The sequence below is a fragment of the Mauremys mutica genome, chromosome 14 (assembly GCF_020497125.1).
Source record: "Mauremys mutica isolate MM-2020 ecotype Southern chromosome 14, ASM2049712v1, whole genome shotgun sequence".
Lineage (NCBI taxonomy): Eukaryota > Metazoa > Chordata > Testudines > Geoemydidae > Mauremys > Mauremys mutica.
This window is the reverse complement of record NC_059085.1, coordinates 12,073,038-12,094,694: the sequence shown is the minus strand read 5'-3', so window position 1 is coordinate 12,094,694 and position 21,657 is coordinate 12,073,038. Positions and strand designations below refer to the sequence as shown.

The 21,657-nt window shown below is 47.6% G+C and overlaps 2 protein-coding genes across 2 annotated transcripts in view; one reads left to right on the top strand and one right to left on the bottom strand.

Annotated features, from left to right (window-relative positions):
- The first annotated feature begins 47 nt into the window (after positions 1-47).
- OGFOD1 (2-oxoglutarate and iron dependent oxygenase domain containing 1) lies at positions 48-16,607 on the top strand. Its single transcript, XM_044987137.1, has 13 exons — positions 48-234; positions 386-531; positions 2,432-2,478; positions 5,171-5,271; positions 6,182-6,298; positions 6,909-7,000; positions 8,636-8,764; positions 9,239-9,352; positions 10,168-10,247; positions 10,380-10,678; positions 11,982-12,104; positions 13,113-13,171; positions 13,848-16,607. Exons 1-13 carry the CDS (start codon positions 66-68, stop codon positions 14,007-14,009), a joined length of 1,638 nt encoding a protein of 545 aa, XP_044843072.1. The 5' UTR covers positions 48-65; the 3' UTR covers positions 14,010-16,607.
- Positions 16,608-18,218: 1,611 nt separating this feature from the next.
- Positions 18,219-21,657, bottom strand: part of BBS2 (Bardet-Biedl syndrome 2) — a 31,941-nt gene continuing 28,502 nt past the window's right edge. Inside the window, exons 17-18 of the mRNA XM_044986914.1 lie at positions 21,094-21,244; positions 18,219-18,943 (exon numbers count right to left, since the gene is read on the bottom strand). Of these exons, the coding sequence (XP_044842849.1) occupies positions 21,138-21,244 (107 nt within the window). The 3' untranslated portion in view covers positions 18,219-18,943; positions 21,094-21,137. The remainder of the gene's footprint in view (positions 18,944-21,093; positions 21,245-21,657) is intronic.

Sequence of the window (21,657 nt, the reverse complement as noted above, 5' to 3'; positions counted from 1 at the left end):
GTAGGCGCCTCCTCGGGCTTGCTGTAGCCCCGCGTGCCGGAGCTGGGGGCGGGGACGGTTTCACCATGAGCGGGGCTCGGCGCGGGCCGCGGGGCCGGGACCCCGCGCAGGGGGAGCCGGGCAAGAAGCGGGGCAAACGGGCAGTGCGCGGGGAGTTCTCGGCGGCCATCCGGGAGCCGGCGCTGAAGGAGAAGGCGGGGGCCGCCTGGGCCCGCAGGGAGCCGCTCGACCACGGTACCGGGGCTGCCCGAGGAGAAGGGGGGCTGGGCAGGGGCGAGCTCTGGGGGAGGCCGCGGCCCTAGCGCCAGGGCCGAGGTGGGGGCGGGGCTTCGTGCTGCTGCGCAGAGCGTCCCGGGCCTCACCGTGTCTCGTTTACCGTCCTTAGAGGCCATGGCGGTGGATCCTGCTCCCTTCTGCCACGGCGTGATCCCCGGCTTCATCCAGTGCCCGGGCTTCCTGGACGGGCTGCAGCGGGAGCTCCTGAGCCTGGATTTCCACGAGAAGTGCAACGATTTGTACAAGTTCAAACAGGTGCTTCTCCGGGACAGGCCCTCCGCCTCTTCATCCCAGTGGCACAAACCTGACCCTGACGCTGTGCCTTTCCAGAGCCCCTCCTGAAGTGCTTGCAGACATGAGCTAAGCCCGGTAACGCTCCTGCAGAACGTGTGAATGCCACCCTGTAACCGCTGGCAGAGCTGTGAAATCATCAGCAAGCCACATTCTAGGGCTAATCGTTTCAAAAGCTGCCACTGACTGGCAAAAGCTCCGTTTTTAGGTGCCTGATTTGAGGTACTTTAAACCTTATTTTCAAAAGTGCTGAGAATGCGCAGCTCTTACTGACTTAAATTGAAGTCGGGGGTGTTCATCATCTCTGAAAATCACAACCAAGCAGTTTTGAGTTATGCACCCAAAATCAGTGGCTGCTTTTGGAAAATTTGGCTATATCTATCTAACACATCTAGGCTTGGAAGGATTCGATTTTTATCAGTAAATTTCAGTTTCACCATACACAAAAAAAACAACAAAAATATTTCCATCAATAATAATAATAGAAATTTACAGATAGGCAAAGTAAGAAAAATGCTGCTTGACAACTTATTAGAGTTTGACTTAAGGATATCTACTTGGTATATTTTGACAAGTGACATTGACAACTTGTGTTTTAATGGTTATAAAGCTTGAACTCTTTGAATATCAATGTCTACTGTCATTAAATAATTATTGTCCAGTCCCATTCAGTTTCCTGCAATTGTGAAAATTCAAATGAATTAACACTGGAAAAAAATCCTTAAATCCCATAATTTTGCACAACTGTAAAAATTTAAATCGATATAATTAATCTTTTAAAATAAGCATCAATATTAGTGGCTCTCAAACTTTTTTTTACTGGTGACAAGCCTCTGAATGCGACCCCCCCCCCACCCTTATACATTAAAAACACTTCTTATATATTTAACACCATTATAAGTGCTGATGGCAAAGTAGGACTTGGGATGGAGGTTGACAACTTGTGACCCCCCCATGTAATAACCTCGCGACCCCCTGAGGGGTCCCGACCCCCAGTTTGAGAACCCCTGATCAATATTATCTGTTGAAATTATTTTTTAAAAAATTTAATTCTGCCAAGCCTACATATGTTCCATGATTGTCTCTGTGGTCTGTAAGGGATCTCAAGTTAATGGCAAAGCTGGGAGTGAAACCCCTTAAGGCCTATGTCCCAGCCTTCTGCTCTGATCATGTTACCAGCTCCCTCCTACTGCACTCTGAAGTTTGTAATTGTAAAGCAGTTTAAGGAAGGTAATTCTTCTTGGGGTTGTTTATGTGCTGTGTTGCTTGTCTGTCTATACCCATATGAACATGAAATAGTATTTACTGATGAGTCAGTCTGCAGCTCTAATTCTGCAGAACTGCAGGAGAATGCAGGTTTAAACCTAAATACTAGACAGTAGTAGTCCTTTTCTGATTTCTCCACCCCTGGCCCTCTGAAAATTGGCTGTCACTCCATCTCTGTCATCTGAATGAGAAATTCCTATGTCTACGTCCTGTACAATGCTGAACATAGAGGTTCTTTGGAGGTGTGGTAGCTCTAGAATACAGATACTCTCCTCCCAAGTGCAGACACTTCCTTGGCATGTCAGTGACTCAACCTTGCTACACAGTCTTGGACTGGTGCCCTGAGACCTTTAACTTGCATTGGTGATGGTGGCATTGTGCCTAATAACTTTTGGGTTACTTAATTCCAACTTTTGCCTGCAGTGGCCCTCTGCTGTCCATTCTGCACTCCTGTTCACAAAATAGTTGCAGAAAAGTTACACTGACGATGGTCCTAGAAATATTTATTTTAAGTGTTGTCCTTAGTTATTATTTCAACTGTAACTTAGAGCAGAGTGTAAATGAAATAATTGTTCTTATTTTCCATGCATGTCCATAGTCTGATGATCTGAAGAAGAGAAAAGAGCCTCACATCTCGGCATTAAGGTAAAATAGCTCCTGTAAATCATGGCAAATGATCAGGCACCCTTTTCTAGAGGTCTAAAAGGAACATGGCCAGAAAATGAAAATCATTTTGTGAAAAAATTGTGAAAAATCCTGTTTCAGGGTTGTTCAGAATGGACTCTCTTACATAAATGTTTCGTGATTATTTTTCCGATATATTTTTAAGTGGATTGGGATCGTTTTTTAAAAGACTATTGCTAGAATTTTTTGTTTACCAAAAACTTTCTATAACTATTTTTATAATGTTTACAGTAAACATTTCAGGAAAGAAAACAGAAAAAGGCACATTTAAAACAAAAATTATCAATATTATCAAAATTTTTGTGAGCTTGTCATTAAAATTTCGTTTGGAGAAAAGGCAATTTTTTTCCATGACACAACATTTTGTTCAACAAATGTCAATTAGCTGTTAGTGTAATACCCTATTAAGGAGACACGTGTTACAGGAGAGTACACTTTAAGGCAAAGCAAAGAAGTTGTGCATCCCTCACCTTGTAAGATATATGTTAATGAATGGATCTAACGTGATAGTCTGCCTTAACAGATCCAGCACTGGCTTTGCCAGTTTGATTATCTCAGTCTTTTGTAGAAGTGCCTATAACAGCAGGCAGTTGCTAAGGAAAGATTGTATTTGACGCTGGACAGGTCAGTAATGGAGCTTTGAAGGAAAAATCTAAGACGTAGCTTGAAAGCTGAAATCCCTCTTTGAAGTGACACCAAAGTGAGAGCTTAGCACGGAGCAATGCTGTAGTGAAGCATTTGCAGCATTTCTGTTATCAACTTCTCTTCTGACAGAGGGGTCAAATAACCCAACGGGCTTTAAACTCAAGGGTTCTTGTTCCGATCCAGCCCAAGTCTATATTAATGGAAAGTCCTTGGCATTAGATAGCTGTTCAGTGGCCTCCCACACCACAAAAATCATTCCTGAGATTGCTCACAAGATAACAAATTAGTACTGGTCTCAGAGAGGCCAAGGGTGGATTTGGTGTTAGAGACAGTTACTTCTGGTCAGTTCAGGTCAGGAAGAGGTGTCACAGTTCAGGGCAACTGCCCCTGTATTTCCGCCTCGCGGTACCACAAGGGCACCCACTAAGCTCCCAGCTCCTCAGCTGTCACTTCACCTTGGGCAGAGAACTACATCTCTCTCCCTCCTGCCTGGGGTTTTCCCAGGCTGCACAGTTCCCTGCCTACACTATGATATCCCCAGCAAATCAGACTGCCTAAACAGAGCTGCTTTGCTTTCTCCTCAGAGGCTATACACCGTGTGTAGTTGCCCACAGTTATAAGCTACCACACAGCCCTTTCTAAGCATTTATTGTTAAGGTGAAAGCATTACAGAGAAAAGTTATTAATGTATTAAAACCTATTAAAAACATTGTTGCTAATCAGCTTACCAGAGATCACTTCCCAACTCTGAGGGCTGTGGCAGGTGATCAGTCCTTCAAATCCCACCAAAGGGCTTTCCTGTGGTTACAAGTTCATAACAGCTGTTAGGTCAGAGCAAGAACTCCTGTGAATCATTCATGCTTTTCTTTATACAGTTTGGGCCTTGGCGCTTGTTCTCATCTAACAGGTGAGCAGGAGACAAAGGTGCCTTCCTCAGGGTGAGGTTTCAAAAGGCTGAGTTCTTGCATAATCAGAGGGGGCATATTTGCATACGCTTCTCCCTAGAGATTTTCTGCGAAACCCACTTAGCTTTATTATCCTGAAAGTATGTTCTTGTCTGGCACATTGTTTAAAATAGACCTTTGAAACTCATAACACTTCCCAGGGTTTACACTGGCTACCTCTCTCCTCTAGAGAAGTTACATACTATCCTGCAATAATACATCACTCCAAAGCTATTTAAACTTAATTCAATAAGATCTCACAAAGGTATTTCAGGAAATTGTCATATCTGTCAAAGGAGGCTGTCCCCTCTCTACTTCCCATTGGTCCAATAAAAAATAATGTAACTTGCTAATTGGGGGGGCCCCCCAAAACCTGCTTTCATAACTGACATTTGTGTACTCAGAAACTTACAAAATGTCCAGGGCCCACACAAATCCTTTAGATGAGGTAAAGTGGCATGTCACTTCCGTGTATGTGATCATTTTAATTAGGTTTTGCCATGTTAATGTAACCGTCCACCATATCTAACCTGCCTGATGCATCTTTTTGTTCTGTTTGGTTGTTCTTGTTAAATCTAATATCATCTCTTAACGAAAACCCCATTTATCTCCAAACTATGTGGCCAGTTAACTCAAGCTGTATACGATATGCTTTACTGTTTCGGGGGAGGGGGGAAGAAATTGCATAGATTTCCCCCATCCACCTAGTTCTAATGATCATCTCAGGTTCCTCCTTCATTGCTTCCCCATTAGCATTTCAATCCTCTCACCCTCCGTTCCCACAAAACACTTATTTTTTAGCACTGTAAAATTGCTGTTTAGAAGTCTGAAACTTTCATCTCTTTCCTTACTGACTAATTCCATTCTCACTGCTTTGTTGCTGTAAATGTTTCTCAGCAGCACAGGGGCTGCACTCCTGAATGTTTATTGTAGGGTTTCCAATGAATACAGGACTCCTGGCAGGAATTACATGACAATGTACTCAGTGCTGCAGCACCTCAGCCTAGGAAATCTTTAATGCTAAGGAGCTGCATGTCCCATTTGCTGTGTGGTTGTCTTCTCAGGAAAGTTCTGTTTGAAGAGTTCCGGGAGTGGCTGTCTGAAGTTACCCAGGTGGAGCTGGAACCAACCATTGACTTGTCCTGTGCTAAGTATGAGTATACAGGTGAGTGAGCAGGGGGCCTTCTCCTCGGAGGGGGTGGAGAGCATTACATTGCCATGGGGACCCCCAGTTTCAAAGCTCCCTGGGAACTCCTGCTCCTGGAAGCTGTCATCCAGCAAAGCAAACATTCAGGCAGGAAGCAAGTCAGGGCCAAAAAATGGAAGAAGTGATATAATTGGGTATTTTTGCTGTGAATAGTTTAAACTGGGCCCAGTGAACTCAAGAGCTTCCCCCCACCGCCACCCCTCTTTGAAGAAATCCAGTGTTTGTGGCCAGTCCAATCGCCCCAGGATGGCTAGGAGTTCAAATTCTGGTAGTTAAGGTTTTTCTGGTGTTTGTCACTAATATCTTATCTTGTCATGTGGGTCCCCGTGCTGGCCCAGGACTGAGTGGGTCACAGATACCAGACTCCCCTTAAAAGTGGTTCTTCTGGACTAAGACTGAGTGAAATCGATGGAGTGGAGAGAAGAAAGCTTGCACTGGTACTGCCCATGCTGTCCTGGCTGAGTAGACCTTCAGTCACCAGCACCGTCAAGACAGCATTTCTTGCCAGCAAGGAACTCACTCAAAGTGCATTTTGATGTCACTGTGGCTTTAAGAGACAGTGTTTGACTCATTCAGGGAAGCTGAGCAATTTCCTCTCACTGAGCAGTAGCAAGAGGAGAGGAAGGTGGCAGGAGGGCCCTGTAGCTACATACTTTGATGGACTGGTTCAGCTGATGTCATTGTAATGGAGTCCAAAGGAAATTACACCTATGAGGTCCCTGAATCAGGTCTGGGCTTCTGGCCAGGTGAGGATGCAGCCCCAGGGAAGGGGGCGGATTTTCTTTCAAAGGTGCAGGGATGGGGAATGGCCATTGAAATGAATGAATTCTGCAAACCTATGCAAGCATGCTAAAGCTTGTGATTGCAGATGCCCTGCTGTGCCATGACGATGAGCTGGAGGGACGGAGAATTGCCTTCATCCTGTACCTGGTTCCACCGTGGGAGAAGAGCGACGGGGGCACTCTGGACCTGTACAGCACAGATGGTAGTATCATGGTCCCTTGGCTCTGTATGTCTGAGGATTTCAGTTATAGGGATGAATTTGGAACACTGCTTCTGTGCGTCTTCATAGCAGCAACTGTTAAGACAGGGTAGGGTGAGGAGAAGCAGCTTCATTCAGGTGGAGGCTGATGTATTGCAGTGACATATGTCTCAGAGTGAGACAAGTGAAGCTGTCACTCGGGATTGTGCTACTGGGTGATGGCTCAATTTGAGGACTAGCCTTTGGGGGGTGAAGCAGCTGGGGGAGGGGCCATTAAGTGTGTACATGAAGAGGGCAACCTTTTGTTTCTGACTCGTAGCTGCAGAGGGAGGTGAGGGTGGCAGGATGGGGGTGATGCCGGTAGCCACACTTCTGCCCAGTACCCTCTATAGACTGGACTGTTCAGTGACTGAGATCCAGGCAGGAGGAGATGCCCACCCTGCTGGGCATTTAGGCCTCCCAGGCCAGCTTCTTACTCTGGAGCTCCCTGCTATGTGGCCTGTAGGACTTACCAGTCCCAAGTGGTTCTGGAACCAGCACAAAGGGGCTTGTGGGGGCAGATGGGGATTTCATGTCTGACTGTAAAGAGCATGTGTGGTCTTTTCTTGCTCAGGCCACTTTCAGCCGCAGCAGGTCGTCAAGTCATTAGTCCCTTCATGGAATTCCCTGGCCTTCTTCGAAGTGTCTCCTGTCTCTTTCCACCAGGCAAGGAGCTGCTCTTCTTTCTTCAATCAAGTGTGATTGCTGTAAGCATACATTGTGTGTATTGTGGTAGCACCCTAAGGAGCCCCAATCAGAACGGAGGCCCCATTGTGCTAGGTGCTGTACAACCACAGAGCAGGACAAGGGCTCTGAGTAACATCCTGGCTCTAGTGTCAGCCGTCATGCTCTTTCTGTGAGTTCTAAATAAAACCATCTCATGGAAACCAGAAAATACCACAAGGTGGGGTGCGCAGCAGCAAGGAGACGGAGGGGAAACAGCAATGAGAATGTGTTAATATAGGCCAGCCATGTGCTCAGCTACATGGCATAGGGTTTTAGTTAAGATACAAGTAAGATAAATAACAGAAAGCCCTACTGGTCATTCCCCTAGCTGTTATCAGTTGGCAACTTACTGTAGGCATGTAAAGCCATGTGAATTCATAGCTTAGCCTTGTGACTGCCTCCTGTGTTTAGCAACATTCAAAGTCCTGCATTCAGTCATTGACACTGTTAATATAGGCTTTAAAAACCAGCTGACTGTATTGGGAGTGCTTTTGTCAAAGGCTCCCAGACACAGAGTTCACAACTTATCCCCTAGAGTACTTGCAATCATTGAATCTCTGTATTTGACCCTTTCATTGATGAATCTAAGTGCCTTTGTGTTGCCATTGGATGGTTGAGGGAGGGTCAGCATGATACAAACCCCTCACAGCAGAAGCCAGCAAAAATCGCTTTTCTCAAACATCCAGCAAGGAGCATTTTGCTGTTACTTCCAAACACATCTCTGAATCTTGGTCCAGGCTTCCCTTTTTTCACAGTTTGGAAGTGAGCTGGCATACAAGAGCACCTCCTAGCACAGCCGTGACCCACCACACTTAGCATATTGGTGGCATCTTTGTTTTCTATCAAATGGTTTGGGGAGTTGTTGCCACCACCCCAAATTACTCAGAGCCCCCTAGGACACTAGATATCCTGAAATGTGGAATTAACACCTTTAGTTAATTTCACCCTGAGCCGCACTGAGGTGACTAGCTCTTGTCAAATTTTGCACTAATCAGTCATCTCATCACAATCCAGAAGCCCCTGACTTCCACTGACCAGTCTGGAATTCACCCCAGTGGCGGGAGCCAGCAAGAAATTCTATTAAATGCCTGGGTCTTTTGCACAGAGGTGAACTTTGCCCTTGGGCACCCGTTTTTGTGTTTCCTGGATAGCCACATCACAGCTGAGTTTTGCAGACCATGGTAAATAGTAATCTAGCAAACCAAGCAGCAAAAAATGTCTCCCATGGTTCTTGTTGGCTCCTGCTCTGCCCCAGGAGTAGGGGCTCTAAAGATAGTTCAGGGGTTAAGGCTCTGGACTGGGCACAGGAGATTGGGGTTCAATTCATGGCCCTGCTACAGACTTGAGCAAGACACTTAATCTTACTTCATTTCCCCCATCTAAATTGCAGACAATAATCCTTCCTGTCTCCAGACCTTTGCCTAGACTGGGGACTCTCTGGGGACTTCTCTTACTAGGTGCATGTACAGCACCTAGCACAATGAGGCTTTGAGCTGAGTTGGGGCTGTTAGGCATTGCCATAATACACACATACTAGATGCTAATCGTAATGCGATCCTCACCTTTTCATTCCAGGTGTCTGAAGTTCTGACCGAAGGGAAGTGCCGCTTGTCTGTGAGTGGTTGGTTTCATGGCCCGTCGGTGGCAAGGCCTCCCCGCTACATTGAATCCCTCTTGCCCCGGAGTCCACATCTCCCATACGATGTAAGCAAAAAGCAGAGATCTGCTTGCCCCCACCCAGCCTCCTTCATGTCTGTGGGATACTTAGAAGGCACATAGTTGAGGCAGTGGGTTCCTAGAATTTTACAACTCCCCCTTTTCCTCACTGTTTTCAGCAATCTCTTGGATGCTTAAAACTGAACCATTAACTTCCTCCTCTCTCCCATCCATTCACTGGCTTTGAGACCAAGGATGAAAAGTGCAAGGTTGGATTAGTAGTGACTGGTTTGGGGAGAAGGCTGGGGAGTTCTATTTTGGTTGGGGGGGGGGGGTAGATCTAGTGAGAGCTTTGTTTAAGGAATTCTGTGCCCATTGCAAATGTCTGCAGCAGTGCGGGGAGTGCAGCAAACGCCGTGGGCAGTAAGGGGATGGTCCAGCCCTATGCCATGGGGGGGCATTTCACATTATCTGTGTAATCTCAAATCCAACATTCAAACCGAGATGTCGCTTCTATTTCAGCATGAAATCTTGTATGAGTGGATCAACCCAGCGTACTTGGACATGGATTCCCAAGCCCAGATCCAGGAGGAATTTGAGGAGCGATCAGAGCTTCTCTTGAAGAACTTCCTTAAGGTGGTCTAGGATGATGTGCTGTGTGTGGGCTTGTTCCCCGGGTTGTGGTGCTGGTGGGCATTGAGTGGAACATGAACTGGTGGTGAATGTGATGGGTCGTTTGTGCAGCTGAGAAGCCGAGATGCAGCTGGTCTTTCTTCCTCCTCTTAGTGGCTTCAGGCGGAAATGGTGGCTGCAACCCTCCCCCAGTTTATCCTGGTGAAGTTATATAGACTGTAGCCTCTCCTCTGCACAGGGACACCCCAACTGAACCACAAACGCTGCTCCAACTCCTTGTGTTCCCTCCTCTCGTCCCTGCTCTGCCGCCTGTCTCCTAGCCCTGTTTTTGGTGGAATCCCTACCCTGAGTCCCTGTGTCATAGGCTAGTCTCCTGGCCAAGAAGCACAGGGCAGGCCCCTGGGAAGGGGAGGAGGGGTTGCTACACCACTTGGGAAATACATGACCAGTAGAGGCTATGCTCTGTGACTTGGTTTCCCTATGGAGGCTGTGGGTCCTAGGTCTGATTCACCCTGCCCGGCCCTTTGTGCAGTCACATACACCTGTGTGAGCGCAGAGGAGGCTAATCTAGTAGCATTTCATGCCTGTTCTGCATAGGTGTCATTGATAATACAAGCTGCAGGGCAGTGGAGGATCACAACCACCACCCCAGCCCCCTGATTCACCTCGCCCCGGCTGGGCTGTGGGGGACAAAGGCAGCTCGGAGAACTAAAGCTGGATGCCTCGCACAACAGCACTGAGCGGCTACTATTAATGCACCAGGAAAGCTGGTGGAGCAGATGTGTGTCAAAGGGTTCTCCAATGTGTTTGGCTCCTAGGGGGAGAAATTTCAGCTCGTGTGTGAAGCTCTGCAGAAAGAAGACATCAAATGGAGCCGCCGAGGACCCCCCAATAAAAGGTAGTGTTGTGTCTGTGCGGGTTAACTAGGTCAGCCATGTTCTGCCGGGGAGGTGCCTAGCAGATATTCTCCTTAGTCTGAATGTTGGATCCTTACCAGCTATCTGCTCATCACATCCCCACTCTCCTCCAGATGTTATGAGAAGGCTGAGGAGGAGAGCCTTCCAGACGTCCTGAGGAAGTGCCTGGAGTTCTTCCACTCCGAGGCCTTGTTCCTGCTGCTCTCCAACTTCACAGGCCTAAAGCTGCACTTCCTGGCTTCCTCTGATGATGAGGATGAGGAGGGAGAAGAAGGAGGAGCCGCAGATTGCACTGGACACAGCTCTTCCAAACCCAAGCAAGGAGAAAGCAGTCAAAAGGCCAACGGCGATGCTGACCAAGTAGATCAGCTTGAAAATGACCCCCAAACCAAAGAAAGTGACACACAGAACAGTAAGTAAAGCCAGCAGGGCTGGAGTTAAAGGACTAGAGTGAAAACCTGGTCCCCATTGATGTCAGTGGCCTTCACAGAGGCCAGGATTTCACCCCTAGGCTACAGTAAGCTGAAGAGGGGCACTCAAAATTAGAGGCCAACCTTAAGCCTGATTTCCAGAGGTGCTGAGCACCCGCAGCTCTTTGACTTCATTTGAAGTGGTGACGCTCAGCACCTGTGTAAATCAGGCTCAAGATGTCTGAAGCTGGACACCCAAAATCAGTGGCTGCTTCTGAAAGCATTGAGCCTGAGTTAATGACTTTCTGCAGGTTACACATTTAACAACAGGATTTTAAAGTGACCTCATCAAGTTGAAATCTAGTCAGACTGTTTAGAAAGAGTGAAGTAGCTTCAGGAACCGCACCTGTCCTGAACCCTTTGCCAGTTGTAATATGGTTTTACACCCACATTTTCCTATTCTCTTATAAGTACATTTGTTCTGTGAAAGACCCTGTTGCACCCTGAATTACCTAAGATTCCTGGTGGGCACTGGTGGTGATGGAAATCAGTTTCCTCTCTTTTACCCTCCAACCCCATGGCCTCCACTACTTCCATTCCTCCCCTTCTTTGTGTTTTAATCACTCCCATTCATTATGGCTATTGTGAAACATTGTGATTGACTGAGGAAGCAAGAGGCCATGGGGTGTAGGGGAGGGAGAGTGCGAATGGTGAACGGTGGGGCTGCCAAACCCTCAGAATCGGAAGGTCTCTCCACATCCTGAGGGATCCCGAAGCACTTTCCCCAACTTGCTCTGCACGTCCCTGGGACGGCTGAGTATTATACCAGTGCAGGGAGGGGCATCTGGGGCAACCCCCTATTCCTGTTGAAGCACCTAGGACCCTGGGTGCCCATGCAGAGCACAGAGGATGCTGGGTTTGAAGTTTCAAGCTGAAAGCCCCCCAGACAGGAAAGCCACCTGGAGCGCTTCCATTTTTCAGAGGCTGGTAAGAGCATTGCTGGACTCCATATCTTAGCCCTGCCTAGGTTTATCACATGGCAGCTCCTGGCCCCCTCAAACATGGCACATGCAAGGCACATGCCTGCTGGGAATGAAATTGATGTGGCCATGGCCATTTCCTCTCCTCATCTCCCACTGGGGCTTCCGGACCCAAATCTATCTGCTTTAAAGGGGAGGTATTTCAGAGGCTAAATAAAGATGCAGAGCTTGTTTGCCTGCCTTCTCCTTTGGGGTGGTAGATGTTAGCTATTGTGCAACTGCTGTAGCCTCTCAGGCTGGTTAGACTCTTGCTTTCCTCCCCTAGGCTCAAGTGTCCCCATGTGCTTGGGGGAGCTGAGGCACTGGACAAATGGCCACTATACTCTAGTCCATGACACCCAAACCACAGAGTTTGCCCTGGACCTGCTGTTCTTCTGCGGCTGCGAAGGTATGTGGGGGGAGATCCAAGCCTTCCCTTTCCTTGCTGCCAAGGGGAAAGAAAAGGGACTTTGGTTAGGAATCATCTGGCCTCATCTGTTAAATTTTCAGCAGTTTTGAAGCCACCAAACCTTTCATGCTGCTCTCTAAATAGGAGGTTCCTTCCTACTTTTCTCCCAGTTCTAAGTGCTGTTGCCTGGCGTCCCTGCTAATAGTTACTCGCAACAGGATTCGGATTGCTGACGTAGGCCAGTCCCACAGTGGTTGGCTCTGTACTGCCACACAGTAGCGCTAGGTTACTTCCCAGTGGATGCTCTGACTCCCTGGGCCAGGCCGGGGCACTTTACCAGCCCCCTGGGGAAACAAGACATGTCTTGTAGGATAAGCCACCCAGCTGATTAGGGGGAGTTTCTGATGGGAATCCTCACTCAGCGCATGCGGCTGGGGGACGAGGTCACGCGCAGGGGAGTAGGGGGCTGTTCCCTTGGAGACACTTCATGTGACTGAAGCCTGCATTTTTCCAAAGTAATGAGTGGATTTGGGGGGTGGGAGGTTATCTGCAGGGCTAGCTAGTCAGGAACTAGCTTGTCACTCTGGAAAACTTAAGCCTAAATGGTCAGAAGTATTTTTGCATCTTGGTCAGCTGCCAGCATTCCTGGGGCTGCACAATCCAGAGTCAACATGAGCATGCCGCTGGGACCACCAAGCCTATCCTATTCAGTCACCTAGTTACAGCTAAAACCTTTATCTTTAAATGTGTGTGAAACCCAGCGAGGGTCTAGCCTCTTCTTCCAGATGGTAGCAATCCCCTGGGTATGTGGGGACCTGGTGGGTAGTGAGATGTACTGATTCAAGCCCATGTCTCTGAATGACAACACTGGCCATGGGTAACTGGAGGTAGTATGGTACCCAAGAATTTTGGAGAGCAGGGTGGAGATGCTACTGATCTAAGGGGTCAGTGGGAGTACGAGAGTGCACCGAGCTTTCTAAGTCTCTCTCTTCTATTTCACCTTTTCAGATTGGGATGCAGAGTATGGCGGCTTTACATCCTACATTGCCACGGGTGAAGATGAAGAGGTAAGCGTTGAACACACCATGCGACTCAAGGCCTGTCCAGCAGCCCTGTTCCTGGGGGCATAGTGCTAGAGCATCACTGAGGTTGCTCTACCCTACACTGGGGAGGGGGAGAACATAGAAGCAGTTCCAGGAGTGGGGAGCAATGAAATACTCCCCATCTTGGCTGTAGCCCGTGATTATTGTGCACAGCTGGGCCCGAAATGTCTGTCTGTAAAAACTGCGCACTTGCCCTGTCTTCTGAGGGATGCTTGTCTTAGTCCCAGCCCTGAAGAGCTTACACTCTATCTCTGCCTTTGTTTCTGTACAGCACCTAACACAACAGGGTCCCAGTCCTCTCTGAGGCCCCTGGGTGCTTCCATAATAACAATGGTAATATTGGGTCAGTGCTAGGCCCCTTTTTAGATGAGGCAAGTGACAATTGTCTAATAAAGAACCTAAGGTGATGGGTCTTAATATGCAGCAGGCCTTGTTTATTCTCAAGCTTATGCTGGAGTCATGCCATTGGTGGCAGTATTCAGCATAAAAGCCCTCACGATATTCTCCAGCTGTCTGCTGTAACATAACTTATTTTGGTGCTGGTTCTGATGTGAATAAGATCTTGAAATTGTTTTTGTGAAAATAACTCCTGCTTCCCCCTCCAAAAACACCAAAACAAGATCTCCCTTGTCTGTTCTAGCTGCTGACTGTGAATCCAGAGAACAACTGCTTGGCCTTGGTTTACAGAGACAAAGAGACTTTGAAATTTGTGAAGTATGTTAACCATCGTAGCTTGGAGCGTCCAAAAAAACAACAGAGCAGAGCTGGATTCTGGGACTTCTCTTTTGTCTACTATGAGTGACGGCACTGGGCATGGTCATCTTCTGAGGGAATGGTTTAGTGATACGGTAATGGGTTTTGAATAGGCTCCTGGACTGGCTTCTTAGTAGGTGCATCTGCAATGCATGGATCGGTTGGCGCCATTTGATGAGCCTAGATTTGATTTAGGCTGAGAGCTAACTTCACCTGACAGCATACGAGCTGTCATGCTGGTGCTGAAGTCCAAGTGACTTTTGTAGGGTTTTTTTTTTTTTTTTAATAACTAACGGAAGCACTGTTCTGCTGTCCCATCTTAACTCTTACTCACTCTCACATTCTGGTGCTGCTCCACCAGAGGGAGTCTTACTTGGATCCGTAACACTCCGTTCTTGAATAGCTGCTTTGCATAGCGTTCCAGCCCAGCTCTCCTGAAGAGCCATGTAATGAATGTACATCTTGCCATGATGCACATCAAGACTTTATGTAACCCCAGATTGGTGACTGCTGTGAGCACTGCACACATTTGTACTCCAAAGCCTTCAATTGATCATCAGGAGGAAAGAACCAGGCTTTGTTCCAAACCAGGGCTTCCTGAAGTGCAAGCCAGATCTCTTCTGGGGCCTGATTGTTCCCTCTGCAGTGAGAAATAGTACATGCAAAGCGTGCTGCCACATAACTGCTATATTGTCTAGGAGCTGGTGGGTAAAGGAGAGAAGCTTGTGAAAATGTCTGCCAAAAACATGGGTTGTTTTTTTCCCCAATGAAAAAAGTGAAACCTTGTATATCTAGGAAGGGACGAGGGGGGGAGAGATGATAGTTGAGGGGTTAAAATAATGGGCGCTGGTGGAAAAAACATAGTCAAGGGCCTATCCACCCTTCTTGTCTCCTTGGCAAATATAGTAGGTGGGGTTGCCATCCCCAGTGTGTCTTCTCACCACCACCCTTCAAGCTGTGGCCTAATTCTAGCTGGGCAGTGGTGGGGTCTCCATCACTCTGTAGCTGAATACCTAATTTTGCATTCTGCGCAACTTATTCCATCTAGTCACCCCAGCCCGCTGGGCTTGCAGTAGGCTGGTTAAGACACTGGTTGCTCAGCCATGACAGGAGCAGTACATGCTTTTAAAAGCAGATTGGCGTGACCTGCTGCTCCCACGCTAGGTGCAGTTCTGCCTTTGCTAGGAGTGCCACGTTGCGGAAGCCATGAGGCATCATCAGCCCACTCCCTGGTGTCACACAACGTGCTGGCTCTCAGGAAGGAACAGCATGGCTGAGTGCTGTACAGCTGACTCTACTGCTTTGCACACAGCGGTGCTGAGCTTATTTTGCATTGCCTAGAAGGTGTTTTGCACCTTCAGTAGTAACTGACTTACACACGTGTGCTTTTGCTGCAATTAGTGCCTTTGCAAATCCATCTAAGCCATGGAATATAGCCCCTGGGCTTGAGATGGGGTGGGAGAGAAACATGCACGTCCATGCCTTCGCATACCAACTCGGTGTGGGATGAAGCAGCATGGGGATGGAGCCTGCTAACCCACCCACACAAAATATTTCTGTGGAGATCAGTGACTTCCTCGCTATATGTAACCCAGGACTGTTATTGGGCTCAGACATGGCGAAGTGCTGGAGCACAGTGAGCAGTTTGCTCGATACACATGATCTAGCTTTAGCCAGAGCTTCGTGTAATTAACTAACTTGCTTTCGTGATCTGGTTCCTCTGTGCAAGGTAGAGACTGGTTTCATAGATTCCAAGGCCAGAAAGGACCATTGTGATCATCTAGTCTGGGCCCCTGTATTACACAGGCAAGAGAACTTCACCCAGATAATTCCTATAGCAGATCTTTTAGGGAAAAAAAACAATCCAAAAGGCTTTCTCAGCTGGTTTGAACATTTAAACCATGGTGCTGTTTTAAGCCAGTTGTGATGAGTCTAAAACTAGAACCAAATCCTAATGGAGGTCAGGACACTTTCCAAATGCCAAGCTAAGCTGCATTTCTTCCGTGTTGGGTATCATTTCCTGGTCTATCGTTATCCTTGAGAAATAATTCTGTTCAGTCTTTGAGATGCCAAAGCTGAAACTGCAGTGCAGTTTTCCATGCATAAAAGGAAAGTTGATCAGATGGCTTAAAATACAAGGGAGAAGCACATAATAGCCTACAGGGATGTGAGGGCTGCAAACACCAAGAGTACAAGGAAAGTACAAGGACTTTCTCCTAAGGCTGAGCTCCATCCGTCTGTGGAATAGCCTCCCAAAGGACAGGCTAGAAGCTGAACCTGTGTGAAACCAGCCTAGCTCAAGTCCTAGATAATGCAGTGGAGGGCAACAAGCCTGCAAACTAGCCTCCAAGGGCTGTACTAGATAAACTAACCTCTGTGCTCTATGAAATATCGGCGCGTCTCAGCTGTATGGCATAAAATAACTTTAGAAACAACTGGCACTGAGGGAGCTAAAAATCAGCAGCTCCCCTTGCTCCTGTGAACTGGGCCTTGGGGTGGAAAGCTGTGTGTTGGAAAGAACAAGCCCCAAGATTACTTGAAATGCAGGAGGCAGGCACCTAGAAAATCCTGTATACAGGAAATGCCAAGTGGTGTTTTAAATCACATTAGCTAATGTTTAAATAAAACAAACATTGTTTAATCTTGACAAAGACTGTACAGCAAATAGCTCTCTCTACAGGCTCTGTTTTCTGATACTGAAATTCTGGTAAGGTAGTTCAAATTGGCCCTGCTTGTAAAATGCACTGATCCTCAGAAGAAAGATACCATCAGTGTGAAACATACCCATGCCCCAGAAGGGAGTAGGAAGAGTGGCAGAGGAAGAACAAAAGATGCAAGTGAATAGCAGTTACATGAACAAGGTGGGACCAGTGATGAGCTCCCAAAATCCTAAGAACCGGTTCCCTACCGGGTCCTCGGTGGTTCGGCGGCACGGGGGTCTTCACTCGCTCTGGGTTTTCGGCGGCAGGTCCTTCACCCAGAGCGAGTGAAGGACCCGCTGCCAGAGACCCAGTAGGGAACCCCGTGGTGAGTACAAGCCCCATGTCTTCCCTCCTCCCCGACATCCAACCCCAACCCACATCCTGCCCCCGACTGCACCCATCAGAACCCACAACCCATCAACCTCCCACTCCTTGTCCCCTGACCACCCCCTCCCAAGATCCCCCACCCTAACTGCCCCCGAGGACCCCACTCCCTGTCCCCTGACTGCCCCAACCCCGTCCACCACCACCCCGACAGACCCCTGGGACTCCCACGCCTACCTAACTCCCCTGTTCCCTATCACCTGACCGCCCTCCTCCAACCGCTCCCTACCCCTTATCCAACCCCTCCTCCCAGCCCCAGCTGGCCCCCTTACCATGCTGCTGTGTAAGGATGTTGCCACGCCACTAGAGCTTGCAGCCCCACCCCCTTACCCAGAGGTGAAAGTGAGCCAGGCCTACCAGCAAGAGCTGGTGCACCATACTGGGATGGCCCGGCTTCCCCAGGGAGCAGTTTAAAGGGCCTGGGGCTCCCAGCAGGGGCTGGAGTCCCAGGCCCTTTAAATTGCCACCAGAGCCCCACTGCTGGAGCCCTGAGGTAGCAGGGCGCTGGGGCTATTTAAAAAGTCCGGGGCTCCCGCTGCTTCTACCACCTTGGCCCTTTAAATAGCCCCCAGAGCCCCGCTGCCACTACTCCAGGGCTCTGGCGGCTATTAAAAAGGCTGGGGCAGTAGAATCAGGGGCACCCCGGGCCCTTTAAATAGCCCCCAGAGCCCTGGGGTAGTGGGAGGCTCCAGGGGCTATTTAAAGGGCCAGGGCTCCAGCTGCCTCTACCGCCCCGGCCCTTTAGATAGCCGCCGGAACCCCGCCACTTCCCCAGGGCTCCAGTGGCTGGGGAAGGCAGGGGAGGGGCCACGGGAGCTGGGAGCTCCCCAGCTGGGAGCTCAGACGGACTAGACAGGACAGTCCTGCAGGCTGGATGTGGCCCGCGGACCGGAATTTGCCCACCCGCTGCCCACCCCTTTAGGAACCAGTTCTACACCGGCTTCTACATTTAGCAACCGGTTCTTGCAAACCAGCTCCAGCTCACCACTGAGTGGGACCTGCTGTGAGCTGCAGTGAAGGGCTACATACCAGGCAATAAACCATTATGCAACATTTAAATTGCTCAGACTAATGATTCTAAGAGGACATTCAGGCTCCTCACCAGATTCCTCCACTGCAGAAGAGCCAGAGTCTAGCATTTGACACTAGAAACATACATCCAGGCTTCTGGGTAATTCAAGCATTGGCAATGCGGCAATTTTATTTGTATTAGATGGAAGCAGTTTTGTCAAGTAGCTGACAACAAAAGGACCACTTTGTTACAGAGCAAAGTAGCTATAGCCTAGATTGAAGGAGACTTCAAAAAACAAAAAACAATCCTCATTTATACACACATCATAGTGGGTGTCTGATTTTACATCTCTTCCTGGTTGAAATGAGGAATAAGATAACACAGCAGCCTCAGACTTGGAGAAGTCAGGACAAACTGAATGGCCTTTTGTCAATTGTCAGTTCTAATTGCTTCCCCCAAGCTGAAGCTTAACTGGAGACACTGAAAAATCACTCGTGCATAGATGTTCCTGTTAAGAGGGCACTGGTTCTGGTGCAATTTCTCATCAGGTTTCTGTAGGAGAGAGTCGGGGGGGGTGGAGGGTGCGACATTTGTGCTCTAAGGACATGCCTGGCAGGTTTTTCCCAAGAGTTCTCTCACACAGGGGGTGGAATGTAGGTTGGGGTGTGGAGAAGCGCTAGTCCCTCGTGCAGTTACGAAGCCACAGTACAGTTTAATAGGTTCACACACACGTGCATGTAGTGACCAGTGTGTCATTCTAGCATTATGAATTCCTGGGGGTCACTGCAGGTTCCACTGAACTCTGCTCTTCTTATCTTGACCTGTTGCCTACTTCTGCATGCCAGCTGAGTTGCTTTATTTCGGTGCTGCATAGCTTGGCTCATCCTTTAGGATAAGAGATGTTAGGCAAGATGAGTTCAAAATATGTTCTTACAGCAAGTATCAAATCTCCTGTCTTCGTACCAAGTACAGGTGGGGAATTGGCCAAGTTACAGATCTGGACTATTAGTACTGAGGAACTGACAATGCTACGGGAATACAGCTTGCCCACAGATACAAAAATGGAGACAGGATGGCGTGAAAGTGCATGGCATGTAGCTTTGATAATCAGCCTGTCTGGCCACAACAACATGGTCTGCCTTCTGGTCAAAGCCACTGTCTAGCTGTTGAACAAACTGCACTCACTAAAACTAATCAAGCAGAACAAGAGAAGAGAGATTGGAGCTACAGGAATCTTCTCCTACAAATACAGTGGCTGGCAGAGATCCCAAGACTTATTAACCTTAGAGATTGCTCCATAATAAAGTTTTAAAATTCACCAACCCAGAATGGAATGGGGGGCTCATTAGACCCTTTTAATCAGAAATGGCAGATGTGTGTTTGCCAGCACAATTCATACTGAGGGGAATGTATCAATGATGGGCCGTTCTCAGGATTAAAACAGATTTCAAGAATTTCCCTTTTAGCCAGCTATTGGCTCCTTAGCTTCTCCATGGTGGATGATGCACCATTGTCTCTATTTCAGAGCGTGCATACGAAGCCTGTTAGCTAGAGGAGCTATCCAAGAATCCCCTTCCATGTGCGCATCTAACCCCACAGAGATGAGGGACACCTCTCTCCCTGCCCTGTTGTATGCAGGTACTGATAATTACATAGGGAAGGGGCTCGCTGAAGCAGCATGAGGAAACAGATGCTGAGGATGCAATTCAGGTCAGGCACATCAGTTAAGAACGGTTTTAGCTCATAGGAGAAATCAGCTTTGCCATAAAAATTTACACTCCAATCCACCATCCTACTGCATTATTTAAACCCACCTTTAACTAATTCTGGCCCAAAATACTTCTGACAGTTCTTTGTGTCAGAGTCCAAGAGATTTTTCTCCCTGCCTCTTGTACCTAGATACTTCTCCCTGCTCCCCTTTTTATTCTGCATGTACTGCTATCAAGGATCAGTTGGCTCCTTCATAAAATACATGGCACTTTCTTGCTGCCTTCCCCTGCCCACCCACTCAGCATGTGCTCTTTTATCCAGCAGTTGCAGAGAATGAATAGCTGGAGATAGAATTTCCACCAAGCAAAGTGAGGCTCAAGTGTTAACTTTAGAAAACTGACCAATTCCCAGCTTCATGGAACCTAGGAACTGGTTAATTTCCTTGTTTTTTATAAAGCCAGCAAGGGGTGCTGTAGTTGGGACTTCTGCCGGCAGTGACTCCTCACCTCACCTCTCCCACCTGGCCTTCCCAGTGAGACCTGTCCTGAAAGTAGCAGCTGAAACCAGGGATTCGCTGACAGAGCAGCTCTGTGCTGCACAGGTCAGCAGCTGATAACTAGGGGTAGCAGCAAACTGCACAAATCAGTTATGGTTCTTGAATACCCCAAAGTTAGGGTGCCTTAGGAGCCAAGGTTTTGGTTTAGACCCACTCTGAACTCAAGGTTTTTGAGCTGAAAGGGTAGTGTATTAATAGACATGCCTCTTGCTTGGTATATTCTGTGATCAAAATACCTGACAATTATGGAGCAAAACCTGAAATGTGTTTCATTAACATAAAATAAGTAACAAAAATAACTCTGCATCTCTTCAACTGACCACACACACTGTGAAAGTCTGACAGTTCTGTGTTTTAATGGAAAAGCTGGTACCATAACTGCAAAATATATTAAATTCCATAAATAAGTTACAGTAAGAAAAATAACTATTCCAGGACTATACAAGTGTCTTGAGTGACTTACATAAATACCACATCTGCACGTTAAAACTCTCAGCCTTTCTCCATAGATTTTCCTATCCTTTAGCCTCCAAAGTAGCATATCCCAACTGATGGCTTACTTTAAAAAAAAGCGGACTATCTTTCCATTTACTTCATTCTATAGTGGGGCTGCAGGCTGATTTAACTGCTTCTCAGTATTGGTACCTTATACATTGCTACACATCAAGTTCCCTGCCTTTGTCTCCCAACGGCTGACTTGGGAACAGTCGGAAAGGAAGTACTACAGGGGATCTGCTCCTATGTCATCTGTTCATTTGTCTAGGATCACCTGTTGTAAAGAAGTATCATCGCCAGGCAGTCACTATTCCCCTTTTACGAGGATGCAGTCCCCACTCGCATTATCCTGAAGAGCATATTTAGGTTGTTGTTTCTAATGGCATCCCGGCACGCAGTGATCACCTGCGTCTTCGGTTTCCCAACTGGAAAGAAAAAAACCCACAGAATCAGCACTAACATATTTAAGTAACCAAATGAGACATTAAATAGACATTTACAGGTCAGAGCTGGTGTCTCAGAATTTAGATTTCATAAAAAAATTAACTGTTTGTTTTTTTAATTTAAATATCATTTTTTGTAATATAAATAATAGCCCCCACCCCCTTTGACGTGGGGGAGGGGGCTATTATTTATATTACAAAAGTGCCTTGGTGCTCCAACATGGCTGGGGCCCCATCGTGGCAGACACCATACAAACATGCAGTAAAATAGTTCCTTCCCCGAATAGCTTAAATAAGTATCTTCCTATTTGCAAAGCAAGAACTGGAACATTGTGCTTGTGCATGTACAAAGAGAAAAGCATAAAGAAACCACACAACAGCAAAAGCTAAAATAT